This window comes from Gekko japonicus, unplaced genomic scaffold, assembly GCF_001447785.1.
Source record: "Gekko japonicus isolate JY-2015 unplaced genomic scaffold, Gekko_japonicus_V1.1 scaffold4245, whole genome shotgun sequence".
Taxonomy (NCBI): domain Eukaryota; kingdom Metazoa; phylum Chordata; class Lepidosauria; order Squamata; family Gekkonidae; genus Gekko; species Gekko japonicus.
Window position 1 is genome coordinate 79,364 of NW_015165369.1, and position 19,415 is coordinate 98,778.

General features: G+C 46.1%; 1 protein-coding gene across 1 annotated transcript in view; it reads left to right on the plus strand.

Moving 5' to 3' along the window:
- Positions 1–16,527, plus strand: part of GK (glycerol kinase) — a 41,179-nt gene extending 24,652 nt beyond the window's left edge. The window contains exons 11-19 of the mRNA XM_015410620.1: positions 2,498–2,540; positions 4,120–4,200; positions 8,461–8,539; positions 9,094–9,190; positions 9,619–9,703; positions 11,123–11,243; positions 13,294–13,437; positions 14,519–14,599; positions 16,436–16,527. Of these exons, the coding sequence (XP_015266106.1) occupies positions 2,498–2,540; positions 4,120–4,200; positions 8,461–8,539; positions 9,094–9,190; positions 9,619–9,703; positions 11,123–11,243; positions 13,294–13,437; positions 14,519–14,599; positions 16,436–16,527 (823 nt within the window). The remainder of the gene's footprint in view (positions 1–2,497; positions 2,541–4,119; positions 4,201–8,460; positions 8,540–9,093; positions 9,191–9,618; positions 9,704–11,122; positions 11,244–13,293; positions 13,438–14,518; positions 14,600–16,435) is intronic.
- Positions 16,528–19,415: the final 2,888 nt, after the last annotated feature.

A 19,415-nucleotide genomic window follows, 5' to 3' on the forward strand; every position in this document is an offset into this window, starting at 1 on the left:
TTTCTTTCTGTCGGTTTTGGCTCCATACTGCTTTGGTTTATTTCCACATGCATTTTTGTGCCTTTAGTTTTTGCTTCAGTTTTTTATTTTTCCCCAGGGGGGGTTTCCAGTTGTTTTGAGAGCCCTTTTACCCCAGTCTCTTCCTAGAAGCCGATTTTGACTCATCTTTTTTCTTGTGTGTAATATTTTCCATTTTGTTTTGTTTTTTATTGTTGTTCCACTCACCTCCAGCCCACTTTGAGATGACTGGATTGTCATGATCAAACTGCTCCCTGTTTTCCCCACCCAGAAGACGAGTGGTTTCGTTTTAGATATTTTTAAGGCAGTAGAATATTGATGTAGCATTGTAATAATAGATTTAGCAGGTTCTCTGAATTCTCTGAAGTAAGTCTCTAGTGCCTTCCCTCATGGAGATATGAGGACGAAGGGAAGGGGCTAGATTCTTTTTTTTTTTAAGTATACATAAAGAACTCAAAGAACCTGCTAAACCTATCATTACAATGCTATAACAATATATCAATATAACTATGTCCAAAAATTAAAAAAGAGGAAAGTGCTATGATGCCACTAATGATGACAGTGCCCTCCCTTGAAAATCCTGATTATTTAAGACACATGAAGAATAAAATAAACTGAGTCCACAAATGTGAAAATGCAGGAGGGGGACAAATGTGCAGAACAGTGCCCACACTCATTCTGACGGTTGCGGATCGATTGACAAGAAAATCAGGCTTAAGTCATGCATGCAGAAAAGCCCTTTGTTTGTAACACAAGCTGTTGGGTGAATGGTGAACCAAAGTAGCTAAGACTGATCTCTGAATCAGGGAATCACAACTTCAAATGTGGAATATGAGGATACTATCACCAGCTTACTGCGCAGGGCTTTCTGTAAGGATCGCATCAAAATAACAAATGCAAAGCCCTTTGACAGTTTAAATTATCACCATGAACAGGCACATGAAGCTGCCTACACTGCAGCAGACCCTTGGTCCAACAAGGTCAGTAGTGGCTATGAAGACTGGCAGTGGCTCTCCAGGGTCCCAGACAGAGGTCTTTCGCGTTACCTACTACCTGTTCCTTTTTAGCTGGAGATGATGGGGACTGAATCTGGGACTTTTTATATGCCAGTTTTTCTACCTCATTCCTGATAGGCATGGTGTACTATTTTTAGTCACAAGTTAAATTTGTATGGTTATGTTGTTCATTTGTGTTCAAAGGTTTGTTGGCTTTAGTTAAAATGCTAGAAAATCAAAATTTATCTGAAATAGCTTTTTACATAGACATTAGCTCTCAAGTACATAAACATCTGTTTTTCTGAGAGTATTCCAAGCCATTGTAGGTAGAGTAAGGAGGAAAGGCAAGAAAGTGATGGTAATGTGTACTGAATATGGCCAGGGATTGGTAGTCGCTACAGTGAGCTGTCAGGCACAACCTATCTGCACTCAGCTTATTCTTTTTCCCATCAGGGTTTTGACTGTAAAGGAATGTGCACAGTTGTTTCATTCAGAAAGTTAGCCATGTTTGTTCTGCCCTGTCTGACGATGAGAGACTTTAAACATGCAGACCTGAACACTTCCCATGGCCTTCAACAACATACTTCCCATGGTCCTTTGTACGGAGGATATTGAACAAGTTCCAGTACAAGTTATATGAAGCCTCTTAGATGGGATTGCCAGCTCCAGGTTATGAAATACCTGGAGATTTTTGGAGGTGGAGCCTGAGGAGGGCGAGGTTTAGGAAGGGGAGGGACTTCAATGGGGTATAATGCCGTAGAGTCCACCTTGCTAAGTGGCCATTTTCTTCAGGTGAACTGATCTCTGTCTCCTGGGGATCAATTGTAATCCCAGGAGCTCTCCAGCTACTGCCTGGAGGTTGGCAATTGTACTGTTAGACTGGAGCAAGCACAACATTTGAAGTATACATTAGCATTTTACTCATGGCAGCCCAGCTGCCACTGTACACTACAGCCCCTGGTGACAGTGGCAGAAGGAGATTAGTGGGTGCCGTTACTCTCCCCCAATTTGGTGCAGTGGTTAAGTGTGCTGACTCTAATCTGGGAGAACCGGGTTTGATTCCCCACTCCTCCACTTGCAGCTGCTGGATGACCTTGGGCAAGAGCTCTCCTTGAAAGAGCAGTTCTTGAAAGAGCTCTCCCAGCCCCACCTACCTCACAGGGTGTCTGTTGTGGGAAGGGGAAGGGAAATGAGTATGTAAATTGCTCTGAGACTCTGAGTGAAGGGTGGGGTATAAATCCAAACTCTTCTCTTCTTTTCTTCTTCATCCTTGACAGTTCAGTAAGTCTTTAAAATTAGTCATTGCTGTTTCTATGAAGAACAAGTTTTTATTTCTTACTATTTGAACTGTTTGTCTTTTGTGGCTACAATTTGAGTATATAAAGTCACTTTGTGGTATGTGTGTACAGTTTAGTCATAGATAATATTGGCAATGCATCTTCTTGTTTTGAAGTAGATCAATGACTTTGTCATCTCCACTGTAGATATGGGACAGGCTGCTTCTTGCTCTGCAATACAGGCCATAAGGTTAGTGCCATGAATAATACCACTTGACTGAAAAACTTGAAACCCTGACAAGCTGCTACTTTTCTCAAAGGTTTTTCTGGATATGACTCATGGAAGAAGATTATCTTTCCCAGGCCTGTCATGTTCCAAATACCTTAAACATAAGCTGCATTCAGATGTCATGACAAACAGTAATTAAACTGCAGTTAGTTGTTGCTGTGTTTGTGCACTCCCTTCTCCAGTCCCACCTCAGTTAAATCCCCTGTCGTGGAGAGTAAACAAATTCTGACTGGCCAAGATAGGTCCATTCAGACATCGGGCAAATAGGAGTTTGATCAAATCAGGACATTTTCAGTGAGCTCTGTTAATGAGAGCAGGAGGAAACTGAGAGGAGAGAAAGAGACGTGATCATGGCAACACGCTGTGTTCATATTGACTGGCAATTTAATTAAAGCTTTTTTCAGTGTCTGAATGCAGCCTTTCATTGAAGCGAAATGGTTCATATGTTAAACAACAGCTTAAATATTTTCTTTGACATTAAGGTCCCCAAGGAAGAATATGCTGGAAGGCTATAGTCAGTTATGCAGTCTTTAAGATAACTGTAAAATATAAAAATTAACTTACTACAACAGAAATCTTTGTCAGCTGAAACTTCCAGAGACTTGCATATCAGCAGTTTTTGAAATGTAAAATGTCAAAACTGCTCTCCTGAAACACTGATTGATATATAGTTATTGATTAAAGTCTGTTTGCATCTCTAAACTGCTTAATGTTTATGCATTAGTTTTTCATATAAAACAGTAATTTCTTTGAGAAACAACTCAACTTCTAAAGTATTGAAAACAGATCAGCCAATATCATAATGCCCCTATATAAACAAATGGTGCGACCTCATTTGGAATACTGTGTGCAGTTCTGGTCACCACACCTTAAAAAGGATATTATAGCTTTGGAAAAAGTGCAAAAAAGGGCAATTCGAATGATAAAAGGGTTGGAACACTTTCCCTATGAGGAAAGGTTAAAGCGCTTAGGGCTCTGTAGCTTGGAGAAATGACGACTGAGGGGTGACATGATCGAGGTTTATAAGATTATGCATGGGATAGAGCAGGTAGGGAAAGAGGTATTTTTCTCCCTTTCTCACAATACAAGAACTCGTGGGCACTCCATGAAATTGCTGAGCGGTCGGGTTAGAATGGATAAAAGGAAGTACTTCTTCACCCAAAGAGTGATTAACACTTGGAATTCACTGCCACAGGAAGTGGTGGCAGCTACAAGCATGGACGGCTTCAAAAGGGAATTAGATAAGCATATGGAGCAGAGGTCCATCAGTGGCTATTAGCCACAAGGTATAGATAGGGGCTCTGGGGCAAGTGATGCTCTGTCTTCTTGGTAGTTGGGGGGGGTCAACATTGGGAGGGCTTCTAATGTCCTGGCCCCACTGGTGGACCTCCTGATGGCACCTGGTATTTGTGGCCACTGTGTGACACAGGGTGTTGGATTGGATGGGCCTTTGGCCTGATCCAACATTGGCGTCTCTTATGTTCTTATGTTATGTTCTTATGTTCTAAGCAGCTAAAAATTTTCAGCATTTTTTTTAAAGCCTGCGCTGTCTGAACATGGCCTTCTGACCACCGTGGCTTACAAACTGGGAAGAGACCAACCTGCGTGCTACGCTTTAGAAGTAAGTATAATTACTTTTCTATACTGCATTTGTCCCTTTGGTTTTGCACCAAGAAATAACTACTGCATATATTCCCTGGGTAGCCGCAAACCTAGGATAGTTGGGATTAGATGTTTCTGAAGTGTTCTGTGGCACCAAGTCAGCACAGTGTTTATTTTTGCTTGATTTCTCCGTGTACAGCTGTTCTATAGTCAACTGGCAGCTAAATCTGTAACAAGAATGTATTGCTACATCTTGTGTTTTGAGGTTATATGAAATAATAATGCTTTTATCAGTAAGGCCAATTTATTCTTACATGTTCATCATTTCATAACAACAAACACAGATGCATATGTGAATTTGTAATAAGTTATTGCCCCCACAGGGGAATAACGAGACAGACAACCATTTTGGGTTAAACAAGGGCCACTTTATTAACTATATATACTTCAGGAATATCAAGCCGGCAAGGGAGCACTTCATGAGTAGCGGAACAGACAAGGCAGGTGTCAGGCTGACCAGCCTCCTTGTCTGATACATACGGGTGATGCACCAACCCTGGTCCTGGGCCATTAGCCTGGCTTGCGACCAGCAGCCCTCCCGGGAGCGCCTACCCCTGAAACCTTACAGTTTGCAGAGAGGAGCTTTACCCAAGAGGCTCCCCTAGGGGGTCCTCATTTACCGCCCGGGGCCTTAATAGCCCGCAAGCCGTTCCTGAAGACCCCCCATTTCCCAAAAGACGGGACGACTTAAGGAGCTCACCAATTCCGCTGCCTTATCCCTGCCCTATTCTACCAAAGTGACCGACCTATTTACCGCGGCCACGCCCTTGCCCTTACTTCAAATGATCCAGTGTAAGGTAGGCGAAAACACTACCACCCTCATTGCCAATCTTGGGTGATAGCGAAAAATTCCTACCTGGCCCCCAATTGGGCGACCAGCCTCAGCCTACACTAGCTTAACAGGGTGGGCGGGCGGGCGAGCACGAGGCTAACACACAAACAAGAAATCATCCAAATAGTGAGCTGTGGAGTTTAACCCCGTTCTGGACCGCAGGGTCCATTCCAAAAAGGAACTAAACCTCTCAAATGCCGCACAGGATACCGAACATCCCATGGGTAGCGCCCTGTCCATGTAGTAACTCCCCTCAAAGGTGTCTTCTTTGGTACCACGCCCAACGGAGACACCCGTAGGTTGGGCAAGGGGGGGGGAAGTGAAAGGACCCAGAACCCTCCCCGCTGCACATTCTTTCTCGATCTTCTGCCTCACTATATATTCCATTCCGTGTACCGATTTCAAATTGGGTGCCCAAAACTGGGACCGGCCGCCCTGACAAGGTATCCTAAAACCGCATGAAAAACCATCTAATAAGTACTTCCCGTCTCGCACGTTGGGGTAATGCCGCAAGAATTTCCTTAACACACTCAATTTAATTGGGCTGGGCCCCTTTTTCGCCACCTGCCCTAATATCTCCTGCCTCTCCAGGGCGCTTGCCTCCCCTCGCTCCTGCGCGTCCCCTTGCTCTGGGGCATCCTGAAACCAGATGGGGCCCCCCACACAAGGGGCACTCATGGCGAAAGGAGCAGGCCTTCCTGCTGCAAGTCCCATGGGAGGAGAACTCCCAACACAGCTGCCGCCTCTGGGCCGCGGCCCCCCTAGCTGTGGCCCCACCCAGGGAGCGGGCAGGGTACTGTGCTTGTGCACGGTGTATCACATGCCCGCTGTCCGAGTGTTCATGAGCCCCTGCTTTTGGCGTGGACACTACCTGAGGCCACAGGTGCGAATGAATCCTGTCCCAACGCAAGGCCGGGTCCGCTGCTGCTCGAGCCCGGAAGCCCTCATCGTATTCCATCCAGGCCTGACCGGTGTAGCCCGTAAAGGCTTTATATATAATGTCAAAGTATTGCCACAGCGCGGCCGCCCGCCACGGCTGGTGACGCACAATCACCCCCGCATATATGACAAACCCCGACACCCAATTCGGCCATATCCTATCCACCCTCCGTCGCTTGAGGCGCTCCTTCTCCCTGTCGTCAAGGTCCTCCCTTTCCCTCTTATCCAGCTCCCGAAATAGGAGCGTGAACACATCAACATAGCCTCCCTTGAGTATCCTCTCCCTCGTGGCTACTGACAGATGATCCCCCAAAGGCATGGCTATGTCGCCCTCTGGCAGCAACTTTGTGGAGGCAGGCTCATGGGCTTGGTCCCCGGCGTCCGGCGGGTACCACCCCCCTTGTCCCTCGTCCTGTGCAATCCCGCCTACTGCTGCAGGCGGCACGAATTGCCATGCCCCCCGCGTGTTCGAAGCCTCGTCCGTGGCGACCGTGCCTGAAGATGAGGAGGACCCTGGAGCACCCTGGTCTTTTGAGCCCCATGGCCAAGATGCGTCCTTCTTGTTGGGCTCGCCGTTCTTACTGTCCTGATCCGCAGCAACCTCGGGACCGTCGTAGACTTCCTGCTGCAGGCTCCCCTCGCCTTCTGGCCCGGAACCGGGGTCTTCTTCCGGCGCCGCGGACTCCGAGGCTTGGCCATCCTCTAGGCGCGCCACGCGCGCCAGCAACTGCTTAATAAAGGGAGAGACGTCAGGCTCTTTGGGCTTCTTAGGTGGGGGCGGAGTGGGATTCCCCCGCCGTGTTCTAGCCCTCTGCTTTTCCAGGGCCACAACCCTGGCCAAGAGCGCTGCGGTAACCGGGTCGCTCGCTTCGTCCGTGGGCGCCCGCGGTGCAGGGGCGGGCTCCTTAGGCGCCGGCCGCTTGCCCGCCGCCCTGCCCTTGCCCTTGCCTTTCTTTGGAGGCATTCTTGAACCACCGTCCGCCTCGAGGCGTGCGCTTGCCGTCCCAATTTACCTCTAAGCTGTGGAAACCTGTAAGCAGTTCGGCTACTGCGCCCAATTAAGCCCTTTTCCCGACCCAATCAAGGTGACCTAGCTAGAGGTGAGCGACTTGCCTTAAATTTTAAGCCAGCCTTAGGCCACTGCCTTAAAACTGATTGATCTTAAGCACTCCTCCCCCGCCAAGGCCCAGAATGCCTGGGCCCGAAGGCCAAAATCCCAAACCAGCACACCCGTCCTAGGCTTCAGTGGAACCTGCCCTTGATCCCCACCAGAAACTATGGGGGGGGAGGAGCCACACCGCTGCGGGCGACGCAAGACCCAAGGTGGGAGGAGGTGCCAAGCCCAGTCAAAGGGGGCCGACCTCGTGCAGCCCGACGGCGCCCCCTGTGGCACCTGGGCGCCCGTCCGCCCTCAGCACGACCCCCCCCCTGCTAGAGGCAATACCAGTTACCGCCAGTTACTGGACGGGGTGGGAAACCGGAGCGGACCGGCCAGCCCGGGCGATGGCGCGGAGAGGGGGGTGAACCAGTTAAAGGATGCCCTGCCACACTGCGCGTCTGCAGGCTCCTCTTCCTGGGCCGCTGGACCGTCACTGAGCCGCCTCAACCCTCCCCGGAAAGCCGAAGCAGAGGGTTTGGGGTGGGGGGGGGGCGACCGGGGGAGCCGAAAAAGGGGGGAGGTGCCGGGACCGCCCCCAACGAGCCCTAATCCCGCACCCTTCGAAGGGGACTGCCTCTCCGGGCCACTAAGCCTCGCCGCCGCTTCCTCCGCCCCTGGGGAGCAGCCCCGACGAGCAGCCTCCCGGCCCTCACGTTCCTTCCCCCGGCCCCCGACCACCCCCAGAGTACTCCCTGAGGTCGAGCTCCAGTCCACTGACGTCGCCGCAAGCTCCGCTCCGTGCCGCGGCCGAGCGCTCGCCTCCGTCACCGCTCCTGCTGCCTCCCCTGGACGATCCGGCCCCTGCGGCCAAGCGATCGTCCCGGCGCCGCCACTGCCCTCGCTGTGGTCTTCGGCCCACAGAGCCCCGTCAGCTAGGCCCGGCCGCAAGGCAGCACACCAGCCTCCACCTGCTCTGCCGAGCACGAGGCTAACACTGACAAAGGGAGGCGTGGGCAGAGCCGTGCCTAGCCAGGCCAGCTCCGCCCCTCCCCACGCCCCAGCTCTCCGTGCTGGGATGGGCATTCGCCCCGCCTTCCCCGCGGCAGCAAACCAGCCCCCGGCCGCCATTGCCTTCAGCGGCGGCCGGGAGCTCTCATGTTCTTGCTGCCTGCTCCACTGATGGAAATCTGTTCATCTGCCACAATTCCTAGAGTGTGTGAGATTGGTTTGGGGAGTTATAGGCTACTTTTGTTATGAGTTATTTAAAAAGGCCCAATTTTTTGCATGTTTTGTAATTCTGTGCTCTAAGGAAGATATAGTAACTGGCAGTGACCTGTTCTCCGCTTTAGGGCTCTGTTGCCATAGGAGGTGCTCTTGTTCGTTGGCTGAGGGACAACCTGTGCATTGCACAGTCCGCAAAAGAAGTTGGTGAGTATTAATAATTGGCTTAAAGTATTTGATGTTTTAGTAAATGGTTGCGAGACTTCTCTATTTGCCCACTGTTTATGATTCTAAAAACGTGTTCCTCTTCTCCCATATGTCAGTTTAAAGGTTATAACTGTGGTATACACTTAGTATCAGGAAAAAAATTAATACAATTTACTATGAAATATATTGGAGTGAGCTACTCTCAGAGAGATAAGAATTAAAAAGGATAGGTATCAGAAACCTGTGTATTGGTTTTGATAAGCTTAGAGTATATTGTCCGGATTCTGATGGCTCTGTGTGGGTGAACATGAAACACTAAGTAAGAGTTTCTGTGTTTATAATTTACTGAGGCCTTTTTTCAGGACAGAGTGTACCAAGTGAAGAGTTGCAAAACTTGGCATACTGTCAAAGGAACAAATACCTGTAGAAAACAGCATACAGCATTGCAGATATTTAAAACTGTGATGTTTGCTTTCCTAACCTCCTGTATTTACTGGAATAATCTGTCTGATAACTTTTCACCATGATAGATTGTGCTTTGGCTTTGGTTTTAGAGATGATTGCTGCTGAAGTGGGAAATTCTTATGGCTGCTATTTTGTCCCAGCATTCTCAGGATTATACGCACCATACTGGGAACCTACTGCAAGAGGGTAAGGTTTTTAAATATGGCTAAAGTTACTCTTAAAGTTTTGGGTAGGGAACTGCTTTTCCTATACACTTTTTTATCCTCTTTACAAATGGATTCTCTTTCCTGCCATACACACACATACACAATCTATTAATAATTGGGGCTGACCTGCATTCAAAAGCCTGGATGTGTCTCTGTCACATGAAGTTTAGGCTATGAGTCTGTTTCCCTAATGGGAATGCTGTGGGTGCTGCTAGTACTATTTCAGCTAAGCAAGAGGGAATTTGCTTTCTCAGTACAACACAACAGCATTGTGTTGCTACCACATTATTCTTTTTTTAACTGGCTGCTGGACAGACTAACAATGCAGTTGTAATAAACTCTAGTTGGATCTCTAAGTCTTTAGCAAAACCCCCTAACTCTAGTGTTTAATTTCTCATTTCTGTACAGAATTATCTGTGGCCTTACTCAGTTTACAAACAAAAAACACATTGCCTATGCTGCACTAGAGGCTGTTTGCTTTCAGACACGAGAGGTATGTATGAAAAAATAATCAACATTCCTCTGACCTGAGTTAGGAAAAAACATGATTTCTAATTGCAGTAAAAGCAGAGGTCTATGTTAATTGTCTGTTTATGTAATTTATTGTTTATTTTTAAACCATTTATAGCCTGCATTTCCCAATTGCTCAAGGCTGCTTACAATATAAAATTAAAAACAACCTAGTAACCCTTTAACAAAAACATAATACAAAAAAAACCTAATAAGAAAACCACCTCAAAATAATTTACACATAGATCATTAGTTTAAGCACTTAAATGTTCATGGAACCAGATTGCTATGAAAAGCTTTGCTTTGCTTTGCTTTGCTTTGCCAACTCTCTCCTTTGTGTACACCATTTTGAATGGGGCATGGATACCTGGGTCCGTGGTATCTAGAACAGTCTGCTGGATTGGCTTCAGGAGTAGGAACATTAGTAGGAGTGGGGCCTGGGGGTAGCCCCACTCTTTGGTGGTTTGGGGCATTGGGACAGATCTGTTGAGGGGAAGGCTGTGCCTGCATGCCCACCTCCCCACAACCTAGTAACAACAAAACCAACCCCAGGTTACCCCATTAGCATGCCAACTTTTTCTGATCTCCTTTGTGTTGTTTCTTTTAAGGGTAAACGTTTGTGTTCTCTCTGACCATAAGTCTCAAGACAGTTTTCAAATGTACAGAAACAATTAGAATGCCCCCCTTTTTGTTTTTGAAAGGCCTGTTATGTTTAATAAGGAACCCTTTTTAGTGGGGGAGGGAGTTCCCAAGTTCTAGTCAGAGCATGTCTAGCACTCAGAGTAATATTGGAGAGTTCGAGGTGGGGGGATGGCAGAAGTTCCCCAAGGGTTCTAAGACTGTTTGCCACAGTATGGCGTCTCCTGAGGTTGCAGGGCTTCTTACCTTTGGTATGGTGGTGGTGACATGGATGGGATGATGGGTCTCTTCTCTTTGCATGTCCCCATCCCAAGGGCTGCAGTAGCCATGGGTAAAGTGGGAAGGAAGTTTTGTTTTTTCCAGGTGTCCTGAATACTGCAGTAATAGCATACAGTGTGCCAGGAGAGGGATGCAAGGTCCACTTCCTGATCTCATAGTGCCACAGGACTTGCCACCACAGTCCTTGAAAGGGGAGAGAGACAGACCACTTGCTAGAACAGCCATCTAAGGTCAGAAGTGTAAAAATTAGAAGGGAGGTCTTCTCAGGCTTGAATTAAAATTAGGGCTGTAATTCGTGCCATCGTTGCTAAAGGCGAGAACTGTAAGTTTCTGAGGTTGGTATTCTGATCCTAAGAATAACAGTTGACATTGCAATTTAAGATTACATTCCTTCTACTGTGGTGTTAGTACCTCCCTAAGTATTGATGGGAATCTCCCCCCCCCCTTATGAAGCCTGTAAATGTATAAATGGTTCTATTTCAAGATATTGGATGCCATGAATAAGGACTGTGGGGTACCACTAAGCCAGTTACAAGTTGATGGAGGAATGACAAACAACAAGATCCTTATGCAGCTCCAAGCGGACATTCTCTGTATTCCAGTAGGTAAGAGTGCTGGAGTCACTTTGAGAACTATGACTACAAAAAATTAAAGAAGTATGAATGCTAAATAACTTAAATTTTCTCTGGTTTGTTTACCTCCCTCTCTTTTTAGTGTGGTTACTTAAGCATTTATATTAAAAGCGTTTCCAGGTATAGCAGATTATTGAATGTTGTTTGGAGAAGTCCATCTTGCACGAAAAAGCTGAGCTCTAAAACTATCTAGGGATACTGCATGCATGCTTTTTAACTAATCCCATCTGCCAATTTTATTGTGAATACGCAAACAGGCATCTACAATTAACTCTATGTGTGAAGTCAGGGCTGGCCCGAGGGGTTTGTGTGCCCTAGGTGAGGCCGCCTCGTGACGCCCCCCTCAGATGCCAACCTCCCGGTGGGGCCTGGAGACGTCCGAGCTGGCCGCCGGGGGGGGGGAGAGATGGAGGGACGCCATGTGCTGGGCAGAGCCTGCTGCCCTGGGCCTGGACTGCTGGAGGAGGAGGGAGGAGAGGCAGGCAGGAGCGTGCGCCACCCCCCCCAGCCCGGCCAGTCGCCTCCGTGCAGGCTCCCTGCTCCCCCCCCCGGGCAACCTGAAGAAGCGGAGAGGAGGGAGCGCGGGGAGCCCCGCCACCGGGGCCTGGAGAGAGCACCTGCTGCCCTGGGCCTGGCCTGCAGGAGGAGGAGGGAGGAGGGGCCGGCAGGCAGGCAGGAGCGCGCCCATGCTCAGAGGAGACCCTATTCCCTCGCAAGCCAGCTCTGGCCAGCGAGAAGAGGTCCCCCTGCCCGGTCGCCCGGCCTCCCCTCCCTACCTGGCCATGGCTGACCTTCTGGTGCTTCCTCTCCGTGACGAGGGGGCGACAACGCTGCCGTCCATGGCGCCATGCCGCCGCCTCCTGCCCAGCTCCGGCCGACGAGCCTGGCAGGGAGTCCTTCATAGGCAGCCAACGCCGCCGAGCCCGATGCCCCGGCCCTCCCTGCACCGCCCGCCTAGCAAGCCCGATGGTACGCAACGAAGCTGACTCGGCACGGGCCACCCAGGGAGTCCAACTTGGCCGGCGCCCCCACCCAAAGGCTCAGCCGTGGCGGCCTCCGGCTAGCATCGCCACTGGAGACGAAGAGGAGGAGGATGCGCCTGGGCAGCGCAGGGCAGCAGCGGCTCATTGGCGTGCGTGGGGGTGGGGGGCCAGCAGGCAGGAGCACACGCCACCCCCTCCCTCTCCAAAGAGACCCCCTTTCCCCCCGCAATTCCCTGAGAGGGTGCCCCGCCCCCCACCCCCTTGTTGTGAAAAGAGCGCACCAACACCTGTGGCAGCCGCCGTCTCCCCGCCTCACCCTTGCAGTGCCGCCGCTGCCCGCTCCCCCCGAGGCCACTCCAGGCGCTGCGAGGGCAAGGCACGCTTGCTGTCCAGGCAGTGGCGCGCAGGGAAGTAGTGGCTCTTTGGTGCGCGGGGGCGGGGCGCAGTTTGACGCCCCTGAGGCCGGCGCGCCCTAGGCCAGACACTAGCTGGCCTAGTGATACAGAAAAGATCTAGGAATACTTCCTTGAAAGTACCTATGCTGTCAGCCTACCCAATTTCTGGTAGAAGGGGGGCTGTCCTCCTTGTTATTGATAGGGCAATATTTCTACTACTCCTGCAGTTGCTATGGAACAGAAAGTTTTCTGAGAGACCTGTATGGGAAAGTTACATACGTACCAGCAGCATACCAGGTATCCATTGTAGCTGTGGATTGGATGGCATATGTAAGATCCATTTTATGTGTCCTTCATAGCAAACTTTATAGGATACCTTTGGTTTTGGTGACCTGTCCATAAAGTTCAAACAAAAAAAGGGAACATAAGAACATAAGAACATAAGAGATGCCAATGTTGGATCAGGCCAAAGGCCCATCCAGTCCAACACTCTGTATCACACAGTGGCCAGAAATACCAGTGCCATCAGGAAATACCAGTGCCATCAGGGAACAAAACAATTTTTTAAAGATGCTATATATGCAGGGTTTTTTATCCATTCATCCATTCAAGAACACTTTTTTCCTTCATTTCTTTCTTTCTTAGTAAAACCATCCATGCCTGAAATCACAGCACTGGGAGCAGCGATGGCAGCAGGAGCTGCAGAAGGAGTAGGAGTCTGGAGTCTGCATCCTGATGACTTGACAGCAGTGACTTATGAAAGATTTGAGCCACAGATTAATTCTGAGGGTAAAGAGAAGAAACTGATACTTGATCTCTGTAGTCAAGGGTACTATGATGATCCTGCCATCTTCCCCCCTTCACATGTGGGATTTCCCCTTCTGTCTTCTTTCTTGTTGAGCAGCCCCTTTATCTATTTTCTCCTTATTTGTTTATCTATGGCTGTCCCACCCAGACACTTTATTTTATATAGATAGATAATAGATAGGTACTGATATTGATGCTGGCCCATCCCTGGGAACTGAAGGAACAGACAAAACTAACTTCTTATATTCTGCTTTTGAAGTGGCACACAACAGGCTTTTGAAAGTTCAAAATAAGTGTTTCTGCTATTCAACAAGGTCTTTAAAACTTTGAGGAGTGAGGCTTTCTTTTTGGTTTCTGCTTAAACACTCAAGCATAGGTTTCTGAGTTTCACCAACACATAAACTTTAGAAGGTGGGAACACACAACCAAGTTCCCAAATCCTTCTTTATGCACAGACCAGGGATCATTCGTCTTTTCTAGAAATTATTTCCTTTCTTAACTAGGCAAGGATCACTTCTCTTTACTAGAAGCTATTTCCCTTTTTTGGCTTGAATGAGGATCCTCCTTGATCCACACACTCTCTTAGCCTCCTTCCCAGTCCACAGTCAGTGCTTAACTGGCTCTTCTTCAACTATCAGTTCACAACTGTCATTCCTTAACAGACTCTCTCAACCGAATTCCATTTGAACAGCCTGTCACTCAAAGGTTCTCAGACACTGTTAGGCAATAACCCTTGACAGTCTGTCGCAGGTACCCCAAGCCTCTGCTAATTTGATTTGTTGGCTGGTTCATATTGCTCATGGGGGCTGTCACAGTTTGTCCAGTCAGCATAGATAGCCTCACACAATGTGTGGCATGTCCCAGAAAAATGTCTGCCTGTGACACACTTTCTTTCTTCAATTTGGTTACTGGAACTATGGAATAAGGAGTTTAGGAAGTTGCTATTTCAATGTGTCTTCAGTCTAGAGTTCATACAACTGGACAACTGTTGTTCCTGCATCACACATATTTATGAGATATGACAAATTAGAATTTGGAATGAAAGTATTCCTTCTGGTTCCAGAAAGCGATTGTCGCTATGCCTGGTGGAAGAAAGCTGTTAGGCGATCAATGGGCTGGGTGACCTCAGAACCTCATACTGGTGGTAAGCTTTGTTACTAGAAGTAATCCTGGCCTTTTCATTTCTTAAAGCTTGTAGAGGAAATCTTGAGAAAAGTGCATATGGTTTCCCTGACCCTTGTTTCTCTATTCCTGTCTCTTATGGGATTTAGCAAGCTTGAGAAGTTGCAGAAGAAACCCAAATCTAGAGGATAGGAACAAAAGTGCCCTTGCAGAAGTAGCAGCTTCCTTGATTAGCTGAAGTTGTCAGGCCAGGTCTGACCTGGGGGATTTGGTAGAGGTGTTGCCAGATTAGACCCTCCTACACTTCTCCTGATCTGGCACAATAATCCAAATGTGTGGGTCTTTCTTGCAACAAAAGCAGCTGTATGGAGATATAATGGCATGCAGATTAATGGGGCAAATTCTACCATCTTGTCTTTTCATACTCTTTTTCACAGAGCTGGAAATAACTAGCTGGCTCTATCCTGGCTAGGTCAAAGTCTGGGTTAAGTGGCTTTCAAGAGCCTAAAGGGTACTCTGTGTACTCAAGGGCTGGGTCTCTGAAGCTGGGTCCTTCTGAAGCAATAGCAGCAAAGAAAACCTTGGATAACAGATTGCAGAGCAATTCCCACTTTTTGCCATTGTTAACCTCTCATCCTAAGAAGCACAAACACTACCTGTGTATACAAAAGGGAGGGGGGTTGAAGCAGTTTGAATCCAGGTGTTTGGGAGATGATTATAAGAAGCACTTAAATGTTCTAAGCCATGTCCTGTGAAAACTACTTCCTGAGCCCTTTGGTGGCATAATGGAGAGACTGATAGAATAGGCTCTTAATTGTAAGAAGTCTGTTTCTGTACTCCAAGTGGTTTGACTGTGCATTTTGAAACACTGTTGGGATTGTTATATAAGGCAAGCTTTAAATATATTTTGCTGCAAAGACAGTGTATTATTTTTATAATGAAAAATGGCAGCTTCTATAGCTCATATGGGTTAGAAGTGATGGCAAGTGAAGAATAGGAAGAAGTCTTAGTCACCAGATCAGGGTGCATCTTTTGGGGGTGGAAATATGAGAACCATTGAAATAAATGCAGTAATTCACTATTTTGATGCTTGCTTAACTAATCATGCTGTTTGTAATCTCACATTGCTTAATGTCTAATTGTAAACTATTGGCTAGAAAAAAAGAGAAATTGTTTAGAGGGCAGTGGTTTTAGCACAGTTATAATTAAATAGATATACTAGCTGTTGTTCTGTACTTTCAACCCTAGTCTGGGTACAGCACATGTGATGAAGAAGCAGAGATGTTTCACTGGTTTGTAAAATAGCATGTGATAAGTGTGCAAAAATGCACATTCAGAAAGATTGATGTAATCCTACCCTCTTTTCCTTTCAAGAGGGGAAAAAAACCTGTGTTATGAGCCTGTGAAAGTAGCACTCATGTCATATATTGGCTTGCACATGTACATTCACAAAGAAGCTCATATGTGTCTGCTCCACCACCACCTATGCTGGATTCTTGGCTGGGTGACTATGTGAACTAGCTCTTGCTATTGAGCAAAATATGGGTATTAGTAATTCCATAGTGTTCAATAAATTAACTATAATTATTTAATTTAATAATCTGCTCTTAATTTATCTACTTGATTAGGATTAGAGATTGACTCTGCCTAAATAACTCTGAACACAACGTAAGGTTGGAGTAGACTTATAGGCATCAAAGGGCTGGTCCATCTTTAATTATTCCAGGGCATTTAGTGTTTTGCAGTCATTGTGGCTGTCATGTAATTCTACTATTCATGTGATTTTTAAAAAGTGCAATTTACATGTTTCTCTCTCTTGATTTGCTTGATTGGAACCTCTCCTACTGAATGACGTCAGGCGAAACTAGTATCTTCTGTAGTCTGCCTTTGGGCTTCTTTATAATGAATAGCCTGTTAATGTTAATCGGAGCAAAGTACATCTCAGGTTAGTTTTATTATTTTACAAGGTATCTCTGCTAGTTTAAGTGTCTGCTTCTATTATTAAAAGTGTTCAGTGTTTTTCTATGTGAAGAAACAATAAGGATTCAAGCAGGAACTCATTAGCATAATAGGCCACACCCAACAGCAGAAACTCATTAGCATATTAGGCCACACCCCTGACAGCACAGCTCATTAGCATATTAGGCCACACCCCCATGCCTTCCCTTGGCTTGCCCGGGCAAGCCGGCCCTTGGAGGGGAGGCTGTTTAAACTTCCTTCCCTTGGCTTGCCCGTGCGCCCTGCGGCCCTTATCTAACTCATCTGGTAAACAATTTAACAAAAATATTTCTGGCTTAAATGATATTGTGATATTCAAGACTGACTGTAAGAGATTATGCACTTCAATCCAAAATTTATGAACTTTTTTACATGTCCACCACATATGGTAGTATGACCCAATATGGTTATTACATTTCCAACATATATTACTCACATTTTTATACATTTTAGCTAACCTATTTGGGGTTAGATGCCATCTATAAAACATTTTGTATATGTTTTCTTTGAATGTAACAGATTTAATCAATTTAACATTCACTTTCCATATTTTACTCCACTGTGACAGATCGATGTTATTATGACCTGCATTTTGCATCCATCTAACCATACATTCTTCAACTATTTCGTCCTGCATTTTCAATTGCATTAACATACCATACGTTTTCTTAATAAGTTTCTCTCTTGAAGTACATAATAATTTTTCAAAGGCACATTGTTCTGAATAGAATCCATCTGTCTGTTTGTCCTTACTATATCTAGAGTCAACTTGCACTCTGGTCCATCAGTCTAAGTTTATTTCATTTTTTTTAAATTCTTCCTGAGATTTTAAATTATTTTCATCATCTAACAATTCTGCGTATCTAATAACTGCTTGTTTTGAAGTCAATGTTGGTTGAGAAAAAGCTTCCACTGGAGACACCCATCTTGGAATTTTAATATATATCAGCGGGCAATTTTTTTTACCACGTTGTCAATAATTGTCCTCTTATCATATGATTTTTAAAATATTTATGTCCAGAAACTTTCCCATACCATAAAGAGGAGTGCAATCCCAGTTTTAAATCGTGTCTAGAGCCAGCAGCCTATGATCTTCAAGTAGAATACATTTCTCAGCCAAACTAAACTTGCTGCTCTGTAATAATTCTTCTAGTCCGGTATTCCAAATCCAGCCATTATCTTTCGCATCTTGCAAGGCTTTCAATTTAATTCTTGGCTTTTTCCCTTGCCATATAAAACACTGTGTCAGTTTATTCAATTCATCAAATAAATTTTGTTTAATGTATATCAGTAACGTCTGAAATAAAAACATCATACGTGGTAAAACATTCATTTTAGAAAATGCTATTCTGCCCATTAGTGATACTTGCAACTTTTTCCATTTCTCTAAATCCTTTTTAATATCTTGCAACACTTTGTTATAATTATCTTTCATCAGAGAACTACATTTTGCTGTCAGTCAGTCATTTATTACGGCAACAAGCCATAGAACACACATGCTTAAATATAACATTCATATAACTGAATTTAGGACAGTAAAACAAAATTCTATAAAAATACAGTTGAGCGTAATAAGTAAAAGAAGAACATAAAACAGAGACTATTAGGCAACTATTATTATACATTTGATTGTGTATTTCAGATGCAGTAGCATGCTACCCAAAATTTTGCCACAGTTTCGGTAATTGTCCGGTTCCCATCAATTAACAATCGGTTACATTGCTCAGCACCTGATTGTCCCACCATATCTGTTATAAGAGGAGTAATATATTTGTCACGGATCTTGTTATACCAGTTACATCTGAGCATCATGTGCTCAATAGTTTCTGTCTCTCTTGAGCCGCATCGACAAAGTCTATATTCAGTGGGGATCCTTTTGAATCTGCCCTCAAGCATCGCGGAGGGGAAAGCCTCACATCTGGCTAATGTGAAGGTTTTCCTAAACTTATGAGTATCAAGCTGTGATAAATAGGACATGGGTCGCAAGTGATATTTGACAGAATCTGGGGCTCTAAAATTAGGACATCTACCGAGATCTGTCTGTCTCTCCATGTCCATCATTCTCTGTTTTAGGGCTGATTTTGCTACATCCCAATGCATACTCAAAATCGCTTGGGGGGAAAAACCAAGCTCATATAATTTTGCTGTAATATTAATACCCAAATATTTGACTTTCTTCTCCAGTTGAAATCCAGTCAGTTCTGCTAGTTTAAGTCTTTGTTTCAATGTCATATTTTTCATAATCATTTTCATCTTCTGATTTGTTTGTTTGTTTGTTTAATTTGTATCCCGCCCTCCCTGCCAGGAAGGCTCAGGGCAGCTTACAGAGTATACATAAATATATTAAAACAGTGAGATACATTAAAACAGTAATAAAATTAAAACTACAACATATGCAAATAAGTGCTAGCAAACATAGTACTAATAAATGGTGGTGGTGTTATCTCAGCATCTAGATGGTCAAACTACCACCACAGTCTGAGTTCTTGCCAGGCTATTAGATCTTAAGTGAGGGCTGATGTTGGTGGGCCAGGGCCTCGATGTTAAAAGATGACCCCTAATCAAAGGCCTGGTGGAAGAGCTCTGTTTTACAGGCCCTGCGGAACTGTAAAAGGTCCCGCAGGGCCCTGATGTCATCCGGGAACTCATTCCACCAGTAAGGGGCCACCACAGAAAAGGCCCTGGTCTTCGTCACCTTGAGGCCCTCCCAGAGGCTCCCATCGTAGCAGAGGGCGGCCAGGTTGATGGGTGCCATGCCATTGGGGAGGAGGCGTGCCCAGGCCAGTGAGAAGCAGTAGTGGGAGACACCCAGAGCTGGATGTTATGCCAACTTCTCCAGG